We start from the raw sequence: 17228 nt of genomic DNA on the forward strand, positions 1-17228 counted from the left end.
ATAAGTCTATTGTTATTATTATGTGTAATTCACAACATTTTCTGTAAAAAGTCACCAGTTTTAGAAGGGATTAAGAGGGACAAAACTAAATACCGAGTCAAAATTAGAGACAGTTGAGAGAAGTAGGAGTTGCTACTCTTACATTAAGTACAAACTGTCATGTATTAAATAGGACGGTTTTCCGATCGTCTGAGTTATCTAAATAAAACTGTTTTTTTACACCTCCCACAAATTCAGAGTAAGACCGCATCCACATCTAAAATGTTTTAACTTTTCACTACCTTGCTTGACGAAAGGCGAAGCTAAACTACACATGACATGTCTTGCCTCACCATGTCAATAAACTGATGTACACATTCACTGCACGTGACTCGTCGCCTAACAACAGGAAAAACTAGAAAAAAGGGATCTCCGCCCCGACTCTCGCACAGGTGACACCCCTCCTCTTTCAACAGCAAACTGTCAGGTGACTGACAACACATGATACTGGCAACCTAGCCTGATGTCTGTAAAAGACGTAAGACGGACGAATGAAATAGCCCTTTAGGAGACTGTATGCTATTGAGTTTACCAATGCTGATTCAGGAAGGGCGGGGATTTATTATTATTTATTTTTTTTGCTGCACTAGGTTGAAAGGAACAAGAAACAGGGACTGAAAAGAGAAAGAGAAAGGAGTTATTTCTATACTTAACGAATTTGTAATTTGTGTTCTGATGAGGTTAGCCGGAGAAGAGCATTAGGTATTTATTAAGTGCACTGGGGCAAGATGTCAAGTCAACGCGGTAACGACGAGTTGGCTGGTAGTTATGGGGTGGTGGACTTCCCGAAAGATTTCGGGTACGGGGTGGAGGAAGAGGCCGACGTGGAAGATCACTCGTCCCCGTCAGATAGTAAGCCTCGCATCTTATTGATGGGACTCAGGCGCAGTGGAAAGTCATCTATCCAGAAGGTACTGATTTGCTTCTGTTTCAGCTTGCGTAATGTTGAACCCAGCACCCGTTTTCCATAACCGTGGAACTCCTACATTGTTTACTCTGGGCACCGGCAGCTTTGGGATTCTTATAGTTGAAGTTTTTATTTTGTATGTAGTATATAAAAACGTGCTCTCCATTGCATGTGTAAGTGTATAATATTTTCATTACATGTCATTTAGAAGGTTAACCAAAACCACTGTTTGCAGACTAAGTTGTATAATCAAGGAATTGCAACTATGAAAAGTTTCCTTAACTGACCTGTTAGAAGATGAGAATCAGTTGCATTCCTTTCAAGTTGTTGCTGTTTGGCTTTATTTATGTTGTTTTAATGCTAAGGCTGTATTTTGTAGCACGGTATGTTTTGCCGCTCAGTGTACCGTTTTAGAGCTTTTGTTGAGATGCTTTTTGTTTGTGTTTTTGTATCGTAGTCTGGCCCGTTTGACCTGTCCTGCAAATGTGCACTGTAACCAGACTTCTGAATTGTAGGATCTAATAATGATTTGTGTTTCTGTTACGACTGTCTTGCTTGTATCCGACATCCTTTCCTTTGATAGTATAGCCGTTATACTTTGGGGTATTTTAACTTTGTCGCAAACGGTACGCAGTTGTCTGGTCATTGTGTCTTGAAGAAAGTTCTACAGCTATGGACTATTCTGCATACCCAGTTTAGAACATGTTAGTACCAAACGTACTCCAGTGGTTGTTAAACTAAATACTGATGCGATTTTAATTAATGAAAATTGGACATTGTAACTTTTTCTGCATGGCTAATATATGCAAGCACATCTGGTGTGTGTTTGTATGCAGAAAGTAATGCAGTGTTAACATTGGCTCTAGGTGATTGTCACTGTTGATGTAATGTGCATCAATGGAGCATATGGGGTCATCGATCGATCGATGGGTGGATGATATTGTATGTTTTTTTGCCTTAGGCTGTTTTGTTGGATGCTAACTTTGGCGATTCTTGAACATTCACATCAGTTTGTCAGGTGCCAACTCCATTGACTCCTGCTGAACATGGCTGTCAAGGGTGCATATCCATCAGTGTATGCACGTGGAGACATTTTGCTAGGTGAAATAATTTTCTATATAGTAAGTGGATGTTCCTGTATGGGAGTGTTGCAGAGCAATGTGTGTTTGGGTGTTGGTAGAAGGTATCTTAAGTTTGTCCAATGCATGCATATAGATGAGGAGTTAGCAATTGAAAGTGTTTTTGTGCAAGGGGTTTTGCCATTATTTTGTGAGAAATCAAAAGTGGGTGTGTGAGTTCATTGGCTGCTTTAGAAGTGTGTGTAGGAGGGATGGTAAGTGAGTGTTGAATGTCTGAGTATTCAAAACTGTGGTGTGGGGTGAGTGATTGGAAGCTTGTAATGCAGTCTGTGGGTTGCAGGGTTTGGTTGAGCGCTGTGCATACATCCATTAGGGACAAATCTCATTAGAATCGGGGATAACTTCAGACATTTACTGAATAAGAGAATGTGAACTAATACACATTTTCTGAAGTAAAAGAAGCTTTTAACTCTGTCATTGAGTACAATTAACCTTTTCTCCAAGAGTCACCGGTTTTAGAAGGGATTAAGGGGGCATAGCTAAAATCTGAGTCAAAATCAGGGGCATCCCCGTAAATTGTGGACAGTTGATGTGTATAGCATTTTGGGATATTGAGTGCTGCTGTATGTTATCTTGTAAAAAATATATATATATATATATTTTTTTACTTTAAAGCATTACCAATGCTACTGTGTGATGTAAATGTCATGCAGATAAGTGTTTCTGTTAAAACAATTAGGAAATGTTGCACAGTAGTTAGAGGAGAAACGTCTGTATTTTGGGTTATAAGACCAATTACCTCATTAGCTGTCACATGGATGTAAGAGTTCTCTTAAATTACTTGCCTAGTTGTATCACTACTTTGTATTAAGAGCTTGTACAGTTTGTTTTTGTTTGTTTTTTTTTTTTTTAAGTTAAGCTTGTAGTCCAAAGAATTTTTGGAACACTGACTTTTTTTTTTTTTTTTTACTGTACGAAGTCCTGTTCTGTGTTTGTTCTTTTGTTTGTAAGTTTGCTTAATAACCTTTCTACCTGTGCGTATCACATGAAATCCTATTTGAGGGCCACGTAAGGGGAGAACCATCTTATTATGCATATTAATAGGTTTAAAATTATTTTATGTATTTAATGTTTATATGCAGAGGTTCCTCACTAGGAGAATCCAGGGCCTCAAACATCTACCCTACACAGGCTAAAAGCCCTGTTCCTCTATTCAGTTTCATACAGACTCCGCAGAGGTGACGTCTGTCTGGCATGCGAAGCAATCTCAGACCCCGCCTTGATGGGACTGCTGCATATCCACAGCTCCACTCAAGTAACCCGCACACGTGACGTCAACCTGGTATGTGACATCAGTAGGACTTGTTGGTGGGACAGACTTGTGTCCCAGAGACCCCCTCCCCCCCATCTGTGGAATAGACTCCCTGTCCACATCAAGCAGGGTACCTCATTATCCCTTTTTAGCGCAACCTGGATAACTGGATGGGAAGCAGAAAATACACCCCTGGGATTCTACCTGTGTCTCTGCTGGACAGGGGCTTTGGGTGTTGACTTGTCTAAACATGGGCTAATCTCTTGGCTAGGCTTGTAAGGGCCTTAGGGCCATTTTTTGTTTTGTTTGCTGACTTGAATTTGTTTACCGGGATGGTTCAGCTGGACCAGAAGTGCCCATTTTCAGTGGAGTCCCGGGGAGAAAAGCTCTACATATAAGACATTTCACATACAATACAGACTTTACATTAATAAAGACATTTAGTACATAGTATTAGCAGCTTATACAGTCAGTGAAAAAAAATTAGTACGTAAGAAATCATTCTCAAGTCAAAGATATTGTACAAGTAATACAAAGTGTATACACGAGAACATTCCATACGAGTAGTTTTCAGCTAGCAAAATTTATATAGGACACTTCATGTAGTGGGTGCAAAGCAGATATAGGAATTCATTAGAGACTAGGTACTTTTCACACGTTTAAGAGGTGTAATAGTGGAGCGATAGGCTATGAGTCCTATTGCAGGAATTGGCAAAGTCTGTGGATATTGTTGCACATGCAAGTGGTGGCATGATTTTAAGGTAGGTCTGTAAGGGTTAGGAAGAGAAGGAAGTAGATAGGCGGGATCAATGGTAGGACAGTGAGGGTTAGTAGAAGAGGGAAATGGACAGTATGGAGAGGCGGAGTAAGTAAAAAGATGGGTGGATGTGAAAGGATGCCAGAGTAGTAGAGTTGGGGGTGAGAATAGTTGTGGTGATTGAAGTTAGGTTGTATGAGATGTGGTGTTGGCACGTGCACAGCCAAGATGAGAGGTGTGTTTCACAGATGTCTTGGAGAGTTACTGAGTGGGTGGATCTAAGCGTTGGGGGGGGGGGGTTCCAAAGTTTTGCGATGGTAAAGGAGTAAATCATCTGGCCAGCCGAAAGTTTGGGTTTTTCTACATTTATGAGCAATTGGTTGTTGGATCAGAGTGGTCTGTTAGAATGGTATAAAGTAAGTCTAGAAGATAGAGCAAGGCACATGGATGGATTATGAATGAGTTTTGTGAGCTGTAGTTAGTTGGGGAGTTCAAGCCATTTTAGGTTGCGTAATGTTAAGCAGTGGTGGGAAGAGTAGGAGGCATTAGTTATAAACTTAGCAGTTTTGTTGTAGCATAGTCTAGTTTGGACTTTAGAGAGGACTAAATGTTGGTGAGGAGGGGGACACTGTATAAAAGAGACTGTAATAGAAAAGAAGAGGCAAGGTAAAGTCGGGCTGATGCACTGAGTAGATGTTTGTGTTGGTAGAGAGTGCCAAGCTTTTAATGGGTCTCTTTGACATTGGACGTGAGACATATTTCACACTGTTAATAAAAACATTTTGTAGAAATTAAAATCTCTTTGGTATAATATTAATATAAGTGGCCTAATGAGTAAAGCTTTGGCCTCCTAAGTCCAGGATTGTGGGTATGAGTCCCTTTTTGGGTGGTATAATCTTGCCTATGAACCTGTAGTCATAAGTTCACCCCCAATCTGGCACCCACGACTCTGATGGCCCAATGCTGACAGTAAATATTCCCTAACATACCCCCCAGAAAGCTTTTAGTAACCTCCAAACTAACCTACTTCTCCATGGAGACGCAACTGGGTTGGGTTGTGTGGCTTGGCTTATAAAGGGTCTGGAGGTCTTTGGCATATATACACATACATAGATGCAGAACATTTTTAACTGGGGTTGAGCATTGACCCCACTGGACCAATTTCATATCGAGTGGAAAAAATAATTTTATACGATACAAGAACACACTAAAAGGTATAGTTCATGTACAGTAGGAAAAAAAAAATGAAGGTAGTCACAGTAGGCTAATGTGTACAATATTTACTTCAGTTAGAGTTGTGACGACGTTTGTTTGTTTGTCTTTTGGCTTTTCCCGGTTAAGAGTCACCACAGCCGAACTCCGGTCCGCTAATGATTGGCAGTACATTTTTACGAAGCGCCGAGGTGCCAGCTCGAAGCCCAACCTTCAACGAAGGCATGCCCATTTACGCATGCATGTCTTTCTAACGCTACCCAACCGCGGGGAGGACATGTAGACTCCACACAAAAGTCACTCCAAGCCCAGCCGAGAATCGAACGGGAGAACCTTTTGCTGTGAGGTAACAACACTACCGCTGTACCACCGCGGCTTAGAGTTGTGATGTTACAAGTTAGAAAAGGGCTGCTGTTGTGAAAATGGTAGGCAGTGTGTGTCGAAGATTAGGAGATACTAGGTTATGTGACCTGAAGTAGAGCATTTAGAAGCAGCTTGTACTGTGAAATGTCCTTTGTGCTCCGAAAGGAGGAGTAGTTAGAAAATTTGAGGGAAGATCCTGCTGGAGCTTAGGTTCAAGGGTAGAAAGGGAGTAGTTAGAGCACTGCATTTTGATTTTAGTTGCTTGCAAGAGATGTCCTGAGTGGCCATGAGATCTAAGTTTACATGATGGAGGCCTCCTAAGTAAGCTAGAGGAAAGGGAAGGAGGAGGAGTTTTTTATTTATTTTTTTTGAGCCAGTAAAGTTGGGAGCCATGAAGAAAGTTTTTTTTTTTTCCTCTTGTTTTGCTGAACTGGCAGCCACTTAGCATTGGCAGGTTTGACTGTGGTGTTCTTGCTTTCTAATTTCTCTAAGACATTTGGGTTCCTAATACGATGGAAGGAATGGACCACATTTCTAAGTGAAAGTATGATTAAAATTCATGAAGACAGCATTGTGTCAGTCTTTGATGTTATCCAAAAGTGCTCTTTGCAGCACCTGTAACATGCCTAGAATTGACTCCTGCAGTTCATATGGAGTTGCGTGTATTGGTAACATATGTAAATATGACTTTTATTATTATTTATTTATTTTTTTGGGGAGACCAATTGCACCTACTACTATTGGAACTGTATGGGTATCCTTCTTCCACATTGCCCTTGTTTCCGCTTGCAGATCCTGGTATTTTATGACTTTGTCTCTCTCTGTACGTAAGACACTACAATCTGGGTGTAGCAGTTTCAATGATCAATGCTACTTTGTCGCCTTTTCCTGGACTACTATTTCTGGTTTTCTCGCATCTGTTTTTTGAACCATTGGTGGCGGATAATTCCATGTGATGTAAACTTCATCATTCCCTATAATGCTTTGTGGCTCATTTCCAGTGCTTCTCAGCTACTTCAGTATTATAATGTTTGTACATTCCCCAGTGCAACAGTCTTGCCACATTATTATACCTTTCAGTATACAGGTCTTCTGCCAGTAGTATATCCCATCCAGCAACAAGATGTGCAACTGTTTCCAATTCTCTTTTATAAAATCTGCATTTGTCTGTTTCTCCATGTTCAATGGACTTTGTAAATCAACATGTATGTAGTCCACCACCCTGGGTCACCAATATTAATCTTTCATATTTTGATTTAAATTCACTTTCTGTTAACCATTCCTATCTTAAGTTCTGATCGACATGAGGTTGTTACAGGTATTTTCTGTACATGCAACTAGATTTACGCATTTTCCACATTTCTTTCACATGCATCCTTCACTTTATATTGTTTCTTTCGTTTTTTGGCACACTCCAGTTGTCTGATTTTTTATCAACTTCTGGTTTGATTTCCATTCCTACTTGACTTTTTTTTTTCTGCTCAGTTTAGCAGAAGCATATTGGTGTCATCCTAGATTTGTTCTCATGTTCAACTTTTTTATGTTTGGATCTTGTGAAGCCAGCAAATGCATATGCAGTCGTAGAGGGTACTAGGCTAACGGCACTAGAGCCCTTGTAAGCTGTGAAGATAGGTGAAAGCTGTCAGCCTAGCTAGATAGAATTTGTAGATAATTCTGTGGTTTGTAAATATTAATGTAAGCCACAGGCTTGTTCTCTTAAATGTGAAAAGACTGCATTGGATGTTGAACTGAAAAAAATCTAACCGTGCACTCTGGTGTAAGAAAGCTGGTAATTCAAACATTGTGAAATTCTTTGATCTAAAACTGAGCCCGAGATGTCTAGAGGGAGGCATTCCACCTATTGTTTTGAGGCCAGAGTTAATTGCTAGAATTTACATGTCTAATTTATTTTATTGCTCTGGCTTCCTGACCAGCTGCAAGATCAAAAGGGCTATTAACCTCTGAGTTTGTTAGCTTGGGAAGCAGAAGTGATGTAGTCTGAAATTAATCAGTGGTACTTTTAAGGACCGCATTTGTGTTGAGAACATCCAGTATCACCAGCACTGTCTGCTCTATATGTAAGTTTATTTTAGAACTGTGTTTTCTTAGTTATAGCTAGGAAATAGGAAGATTAGATTAGTTTGTTTTTCTGTGATGTCAAGAAGTTTTTTACTGTATTTTAAACTTTACTCTGTGATCTCTGAACTCTTTACTAGCACTGTAAGAAGTATTGTCTCATGTTTTTATTATTAAATATTTTTAAATATTTCAACTTTGGCTGTTTTGTGTAGAGATAATTTAAGCTGCGAGTTCATTGCATGTATTTAGTGATACTGGCCAAGCCACTCCAATAAGCCTTGACTGTTCAGTTGCACTTGGCATTTGGATAATAATATTGCACAGTAATAATTGGACACCCTTTGTTAAGGGCCTTTTTAGTAGCTGATAAATATTAGTGGGTGGTGGCAAGTGGTACTACTGTATAGTCTGGGTAAAAGGGGCACAGCTGGAGAACCTGTGCCAGCCTTCCCCAGGAGTGTCTGTGTGGTTGTATATAACTGTTATCTGTGTGTGTGTGTGTCAGCTACTTGGGCAGGGACGCGAAGCACTGGTTGGACAGAGAGGGTGCTGGAGGTTTCAGCTTGCCCACTAGGCTGAGATCTGGACCCTATAGCTGTGCCAGTGGGGAGTCTTTTATTGGGGGACCTGGAGAGAAAGGGAGAAACCAGCCCCAGACTAACTGATCTGTGTGCCCTTAAGGGAAATTGTACTTTACTGTGTGTGGATTTATTTATTATCCTTTTCCTATATGGACGCCCCTCATTCGTGGTAGTGGTGAGGATTGAGGCTCCTTGATTGCTGGGCCAGTGCACGGGTGTGTGTCAAGCCTAACCACATTTATCAGAAGTTGCCCCAGTTGTTGATGGTTAGTTGAGCAAAGTTTGCAGAGGTGTGGGTCTGTGGTAGTTGATACCAACTTTCTTTGTCTTGGAGGTGCACGAGTGCCACCCCAGGAGTGAGTTTGCAGTTACCCATCCATTGATCTAGGTAGCATTTGAAGAGAGTCAGGGGGGGTACTCTGTTTCACATGAATTGGAGGCTTGTTCCAGAGAAATCACAGTTTCTGGGAGATATATTTTATCTCTACAGCATGAACTGCTAATTTCAGAGGCTTTGTTATATTCCTGGAGCGAGTGACCCTCTTGCAGTTTGATTTACGATGTGTAGCATTTCCATCAGGGCTGAGTCACAGACTGTCCTGTAAGACAGGCACAGATCACCCTTCAACAACCTGTAGGAGACAGAATACAGTGACAGGGCTTTCAGTCTTTCTGCATCAGAGTTGTTTTGTGTACCTTGTACTTGGTTTGTGAGAAACCTCTGTGGTCTCCATTTGTTGCAGGTGTCTGGAGAGGTACATGCAAAAGAAAGCATTGTACTTTATTATTGGTCTAAGTTACGAGTGTAATGGAGTTATCTGGATCTAGATGTGATGCCTTTACTTATGTGCTACAAAGGATTTCCTTACTCCTGTGGATACGTGGTGGTCACAATTTGGGTTTCCGTCAGCTTAAGTACCCAGATCATGTACCACTGGGTCTGCACTTAAGGGGGTGCTGTTTTATAATGTAATTACCAGGGTTGTCCAATTTTCCAAGTGGTATAATAATGCTTTTTGTTGCATTTAGCTTTTTAATCCATAGCTTTGGTACCAATCCTTTGTCTGCATTAACCTTGCCTGCAGTGTATTAACATTGTTAAGGGACTCTGATTGCTCCCAGTTTGCAATTGTCAGCAAACTTGGTCAGCCACAAGCCATTCAAGTTGGCCTGGACTTTTGAGAAATTTTGAACAGTAAGGGGCATAGCACAGAACCCTGTGTTACACCACTGGTGACTGGTCTCTTGCTAGAGATGAACTTGCCCCCTTTGACAGTACGTGGCTTGTTGGTGACTGGTTGCAGATCTATACATGTAATCAGTTTTGAGGAGGCCATACCTCTTTCAGGAAAAGTGATATATAATCTTGGTATACACTATATCAAACCATTTACTAAGCATGAAGTATTTTTTCTCTTCTTTTTCAACTGATCCAGTACCTTTTGGGGCCCGTCAGTCACCCTGAAATTGGAAGTTAGAACAGGAAGAGCAGTTTGGTTTATAGCTTGGACTTTGTTCCTAGACATCAGGGCTGTTTTCAGTGCTAATTCTAGTCTTCTGAAATATTCATTACTAAGTTTTATTCCCATTTGTTCATGTTCTATTGTTGATACTTCATCAGTTCCCAGATATTTGTGCATTCCCTCTTGCTCAAGTTCTTTTGTATCAACCAGTCCTGATGGAGACTGGTATTTTCTTGGTGCTGCAGCTTCCCTGCTTTTAAATGTTGCGTTTGCACACTTGAAATGATGTTCTTACATCTGAGAGTTTTGACCACTTACAATTCAGTTCCTTGGTGCTGCAGCTTCCCTGCTTTTAAATGTTGCGTTTGCACACTTGAAATGATGTTCTTACATCTGAGAGTTTTGACCACTTACAATTCAGTTCCTTATCTGATGAACTATATAGTTTTAAATCCTCCATAAAGAGAAGATAAGTCTTTTCACTTTGTTTTTTTTTTTTCTGGGAGCTAAATTTTAGCAGTGACCTAAAATAATTTGTCCTTCGTCATGGCTTAGCTGCAGAGTGATTTGCCACTGTTTCATGGTCACTGTAATATAATTAATGTATTTGAAAGACCCCCCCCCCTTTTTTTCCTCCAAACAAATGATTCTGTTTTTTATATGATCGGTCTGCAGAGAATGTTTAAGTCCACCAACTCATTACACTCCCAGAAAATAATGTTTACTGTTGCCTCCTTCTGCCCCATCATACCTCCAACATTTGCTATCTACTGGAGGAAAAATTCTTTGCTTGGGATATAAAAAAGCACTTTCAGGCAAAGATATAAAATCTTCTAGATATTGTTGCATATTTGGGAGACATACAAATATCTCCACATTGTTTCTTTGCAAATTGCTTATCTAATCTCTCTTCCTAGTCCTTCCTAACCTCTTCTGTTGCAGTATTTTGTATCCGTTCTAATTATTCCGTTTTTAATGACAACGCCTGTTCTAAATTCTACTAAAAAAACTCTACCAATGCTGGTCTTTTGTTTAGGACCCCCTGTTTTTCTCTGCCTGTTTTCTGCTAATCCTTGATATGGAAGGCATTCTTTAGCCTGCTGTCCAAATAAGTTCTTGGCATCTTCCCATTCTGTTACCTTTTAGCTCTGTAGTTATTTGCATCCAGTACCTTTTTGTTCCTTTTGCTAGTTTTCTCCAATGTATTCCCACTCCCTCTTGCCTATTGTCTGTATGTATTCCTAAGTGCAGTCATCCCTATCAGCAGAATCTCCTTTGTCCATTCTCGTGTTGGCTTAGTTCTTAGATCTTCTGCTTCTTTATGAACATAATATTCTGTATGTATCAATGTCGTCTTGGTGAGATTTTGTGAAAACAGGATGCAACTTGTGAGGGTACTTACCAAAACTTGAGCATGCATTCACTTCCAGTGATAGTACTCTCCACCTTTGCTTGCTGAATTTGTTTTTTTTTTTTTTTTTGTCATCTATCCACTCGGACCCCTAAGTCATACTTTGGGGAGATGGTATCTAAGCTTCAGACGGAGTTGGGGATTGTTTGGATGGTGGTACAGTTTCTTGGCCATACTCAATTGCATCTTTATGAAACTTGAAATGAGAAATATTTAGGAAAGCTGTAATTTGTCATTTCATTTTATTTTACATTAGTCTTTCTTGTGGCTTTTTTAACTAGATTACCATTAAATAGAGCATAATCTAGTTAAAAAAAAAGTCACAAGAAAGACTAATGTAAAATGAAATGACAAATTATACCTTTCCTAAATATTTCTCATTTCAAGTTTCATAAAGATACAGTTGAGTACGGCCTACTTTTTTGTAGCATCTGCCTCCAAAAGAAACTGTGCCACTATCCAAACAATCCCCCAACTCCATCTGAAGCTTAGATACCCTTTCCTAAAAGACAACAACAGAACTACAGGCATCATTTCTGAAATATTGCAGAATAAAACAATTTCTGTCATCTTTTACCCTATTTATAATGAAATTTCAAGTTAGTCCTGTAAATAATGGAGCATGATTTCCTGTTTGTTTTTTATTATATATATATATATTATATTATATTATATATATAATATATATATATATATATATATATATATATATATATATATATATATATATAGATATATATATCCAGCTCTGTTCTTTGAAGTGAATGTTGTAGAAGTCTACACACAGGTCTCCAGGGTAGCTTAAGCTGGCAGGATAACCACTATTTAAAGTTGAGGAAGAACTAATGCAAAACAAGTGACTTGCCTTAGGGAGGGCAGATACAGTCCTCTGTAGCACTAGGGGCATCCCAGAGTATGGAAATTCTGGAGCCATTTAAGTTTTTAAGCTGGAGGACATTATAGATTTAATTTGGGTGCAAATTTGCATCACTTTTGCTTGATAAAATGTCAAGTATTTAATACCACAAGCCAACAGAAATAAAGTAGTATTTTATAGTAATGGGCAGCTACAGTCTTTTTAGGTGAAGCATGGCTATCCCATGATTTTATAGCAACTGAGAAATGAGTCTTGTTCTCTCGCTTTCTTTTTTCTTTTTTTTTATTTGGACATTTAACTCACAAATTTCAGACTATAGGGGTTAATTTTATATCAGAAAAAAACTTTCCAACCCACCTGAGATTCTTTTAATTTCATGGTCTTCCTGCACTGTATGTGGGTACTCGCATGACTTCTGTAAGATAGTTTTGTAGTGTGCATAAAACGCACTGCACTCTGGAGAGGGGTCCTATTGAAGTGAACTGAATTCTTGCTGTAGTCTTGGTCAGAATATCTCCACGTGTTGGACTCCATTTTTACAACATCTCACCAAGAAAATACTGATTTTTTTTTTTTATAGACTTCTGTTTTATATGTTCTAGCAAGAGACTGATCAGAAAAGAATGGGTGCTTAAATAGTGGCTGCTGCTGATTTATACACAGTAGTGTCAGGAAGGTGATTGGGGATGGTTTCCGTGTTCGGAGGATTCTGCACTGTCACATGCTGCTGCAGGCCACTCACGCATGTGCAAAAAAAGTGATAGGTCAAACAAGAGACTTTGAGATAATGACATGGACTATTGAGCATGTGCTGTAATGCTTAGGTTTTTATTATGCAAAAATTCAGAATTTCCATAAAGAAGATATTTACCAAGAACAAAAAAAAGTTGCATCCGAAAAGCTGTTAAACACTTCTGCTTTTATTAAAGAATTTTTATCTGATCAAAACAATATTTTTAAGAACCATTAGATCATCTAGAAACAGATGAAGTGTTCCAGTAACCAGTCTGTCAGAATGCATAAAAAGTGTGGACTTGGGGGAAGAAAAATAGATCTGGTATGATGTAATGTTTATGCAGAAAAGACGGTTGTAATCGATATGACCACTGCAGCTCCAAAGATACTTGATGCACACAGACAAAAATATGCAGTCATGGAAAATTTTACAAAAGTGGATTGTACTGAGAAACCATGTTTAGTGAGGCAGAAAAGCAACAAATGGAAATGGAGGCGATCAACCAACTGAGAAGTGAAAGGTTTTTAATGCAGGGACCTGCAGAGTCAGTATCACAGCTTTGATTATTCAATGAATCACCAAGAAATGATGTGGCATCTTTACTGAAAGAGAAAACCACAACAAGAGTGATACCGGCGAAAAAGGAAGAAATTTGTATGTTTTAGCAAAGTAGCCATGAAGATACTGATTTAACATAAGTTTTGAATGGATCGAAGAGGTAAAATAAGTAGTTCTAATACAATACATAATACTTGGCCTGAGATTGTCCATAAATAGCCTTAAAAAGGAAAAGGTCATGGACATTCAGAACTGCCATTTAGCTAAAACACCTGATGTCCTTAAAGGGTCATTTGCATATATGGCTTAAGATACAAAACAGGAACATAAACACTGGACTGTTTGGTACCTCGGCCTTCGCCTTCTCCTGGAATACATTTCAAAACATCAAACACCACCCCTTTTATAATGCATCCAATTAAATAATTAATACACCCTAATTAAACAATTTATTAATTTGTCTGTTAGCTCAACCATATTATTTCACTTTAAAAATACTGACTTCATTCATATTAATGATTTCTGACTTCATTAAACATACTATCAGTTATAATCCACCTAAATCCACTAATATAATATTAACTATTTTTAATAAATAACCACATTACTAAATATTATAACACATGATTTCATATTACTTACAAACTTTTTAAATCTGTACGTCAAACAGAAATTTTTCAGAAAATTTAAAAAGTATGTAGACATATTCATTCTAGATTTCCATGTTCATGCCATTCGGAAACAATGTTTTATAATTAAGAATAAACCTGGATTCCATTTCTAATAATTTATCACGAAAACCTACTTCATTACCAAATACATTGGGCTTGCCCAACACACAAAATATGAATCCCTCAGGGACCCCCTTATGTTGTTCACAAAAATGTTTGGCAACAGGACTTTCCATTCTTTTGTGTCTTATGTCACCCAAATGTTCAAGAATTCTAAGCTTAACCTTTCTAGTTGTTTGGCCTATATACCACCTCTGTTTCACACAACCACATCCTATGATGTATACCACCCCCGTGGAGTTGCAATCATAATATTCCAGGGCCCTGTACATTACGTCATTAATTTTTGTACCATCCAAACTTTTGACCCTGCTACATACCTTGCAACTTCCACATCTAAAGGTTCCTTTTCTAATATTTTTCCTATATGTATTGCTATTTCTAACATTTAATATTTCCTTCAAATTAAGACACAAAAGAATGGAAAGTCCTGTTGCCTTGTTGTATTCCAGGAGAAGGCGAAGGCCGAGGCACCAGAATTAAAGAACTTCATCAAACAGTCCAGTGTTTGTGTTCCTGTTTTGTATCTTAAGCCATTTTGGAGTATTGGAGGTGTTTGTTTTTGAAGTCATTTGCATATATCCCATGTTTCCTCTAACACGAGGTTAAGGAATCGAACAGTGGAAAGTCTAGCCTTGCTAGATTTTTCATTTGGTTTTTACTGATTGGGTTTTCTTTGTGACCTTTTTATTAACTGTTTTACATTTCATGGATTATGGAATGCTTACAGATGTATAAAATGCACCTTATCCTGATGAATTTACATAGCAGACTCTACGAAACTAAGCTTAACCACTTTACAATGGTCAATATAAGGACACATTATCCCAGGGATAAGAATCCAAAGGGGAGTATTTCAGAATGAGTCTGTCATCATCCCTGCTGTTTGCCTTGCCCCTTAACCCATTGAGCTGCTTTAAGCTAGGCTAGGGGTCTGCAGCCTGTGGCTCTGGCTCTTCCACCCCTCTGCAGTGGCTCCCTGTAGCTTTGAAAACTAATAGCCACTCTACCGCATCTCACTCGCTCAGTGTCTCTCTCACTCACACACGCACACGTTGAAGTGATCGAGCGATAGACTTTAAATATTGCTCGTATAAATTTAGAAACTTGCTAGAATAATATGGTTTCTGTTAACATGCATTTTCCCCACACACACAGTTACCTCCCAACTGCAGATTTTCGCAGAATGTCCCTCATATTTTCGGTCTATTTCTCATAAAATTGTGTTTTTTTTCTGGCAAATCATTGAGGGCTGAAGTAATAAAAAATGGACTGACATTTGAGTTTCAGACTTCATACCCTTCAAAAAAATTCATGCTAATGCAAACTTCATACCCTTCAGGAAATTAATGCTAATACAAAATCTGTTGTTCTATCAGCTTTCTAAGTTTGTGACAGCAATGTTTAAAAAGTGTCCCTGTTTTTGAGCCTTTGTGTCCCACTATGTATGGCTTTCTCCAGATTTCTTGTAAGAGGTTGAGAGATATGACATGCACAGAGACTGGTATCAAGCAATCCCAACAAAGGAACAAAAATAGGAACAGATTTTAAACATTGCTATTATAAACTTAGTTTTTTATATTTAGTATAACCACTATATATAAAACTGTATACGCTGTGATATCTTCATTTTTAGGGGTCATGTAGGTTTTGTGGCTCCAAATGAATTTTATTTGGTGGGTGAGGGGCCAAAATGGCTCTTGACGGTGAAAGTAGGCTGTGGTTACAACTTGTTTTCTAGAAACTAGCCTTGCCCAGTGATATCTCATCTGCCTTTTTATGATTTAAAATTCTATAGCTCAAGCTCATAAGGCAGACAACTGAAAGCCCAACTACAAATGGTTGTAATTTTGGCCTTGGTAAATATGCAAAAGCAATATTTTATAGCTTGATGAAGCAACAAGAAAATACAACTTAAAAAAAATACCACCAAGACCACCGATCCAAGAAGTAAGCAAATTTAATTAAACACTTAGCCTCTGCTTACACAGCATTCCAAGATGATGAATGTGAGATGAGAGTCTGATCAGGAAGACCTACATGTACAAGTATTTGAGAGTAGATGGAGTCAAAAGTAAAACATTTTGTTAAATGCAAACAAAACCGAAGGAATACTTCAGAAGACCAAGCTAATGTTGAAAACTGCCTTTATATCGATTGAATTAAGTTCAAGCTATAGATCTGCTTGCTCTTCTTTGGTGCGATTTGTCTGGCCTGAGAATTGCATTGGATTGTTTGGACAAGAAAACTTGGAACGTTTGGGCCTCCTAGAAAATTGATTAATTGTAAAAGTCGGCAGTTGTGGCCTTGCAGAAGTGTTTTGACATCATCCAGAAGGAAGAAGCAAGTTTAAGATGACATCTTTGCTGAGATTAGTATAAACTGGAAAGGAGAGGCTGTCAAACCAGAATTTACAAAAAAAAAAAAAAAAAAAAACGGCAACAGAAAATGCCAAAGAAACAAAGAATAAAAGGAAAAACTGAATACCACTACTATAATGGAAAGTATAGAAAACTTCTGGAACAACCATGGATTTAAAATTTGATGCATGAATGGCTGATGAGAAGTGAATTTAAACTAAAAGATGAAAGGTTAATAATTGCAGCTCAAGATGGCTATGTCCATGTTTGGGTTAGATTTTAAAAGTGGGAGATGCAGACATATGTAGGTTTTGTGCTACAGACTAGAAATAGTTGCACATCGTGTTGCTGGCTGAGGGTTTGATTGCTGAATGGTGCAACAGTGTGGTAAGACTGTTTGCATGGGGATTATGCAAGCACGGTTAAATAGAGATAGTTGAAGCACTGGATATGTGAACCACAAAGTATTGCTGAAAATGAAGAAGTTATGATTTCCAGGGATCAAACAATACTTTCTGATAATATTTTTATTGATAGGTTATGATTATATTATCTCCTAGCCAATTTTTGTAGCATCCTGCGTACATAGTCATAAAATATCAGGATATTGAAGCAGAAAAAAATCAGTATGGGTATTCTGATCCAATAGTAGTAGGAGAAATAGGGCTAATGAAAAATAATTTAAGTTGTTGAGTCTTTCGGC

At 38.5% G+C, this 17228-nt stretch overlaps 1 protein-coding gene across 1 annotated transcript in view; it reads left to right on the forward strand.

The window, feature by feature from the left end:
- The first annotated feature begins 536 nt into the window (after positions 1–536).
- RRAGC (Ras related GTP binding C) overlaps positions 537–17228 on the forward strand; it is a 571600-nt gene continuing 554908 nt past the window's right edge. Inside the window, exon 1 of the mRNA XM_044083473.1 lies at positions 537–950. Coding sequence (XP_043939408.1) covers positions 768–950 — 183 coding nt within the window. The 5' untranslated portion in view covers positions 537–767. The remainder of the gene's footprint in view (positions 951–17228) is intronic.

This window comes from Protopterus annectens, chromosome 1.part1 (assembly GCF_019279795.1).
Source record: "Protopterus annectens isolate FY-2018-M chromosome 1.part1, PAN1.0, whole genome shotgun sequence".
Taxonomy (NCBI): Eukaryota; Metazoa; Chordata; order Ceratodontiformes; family Protopteridae; genus Protopterus; species Protopterus annectens.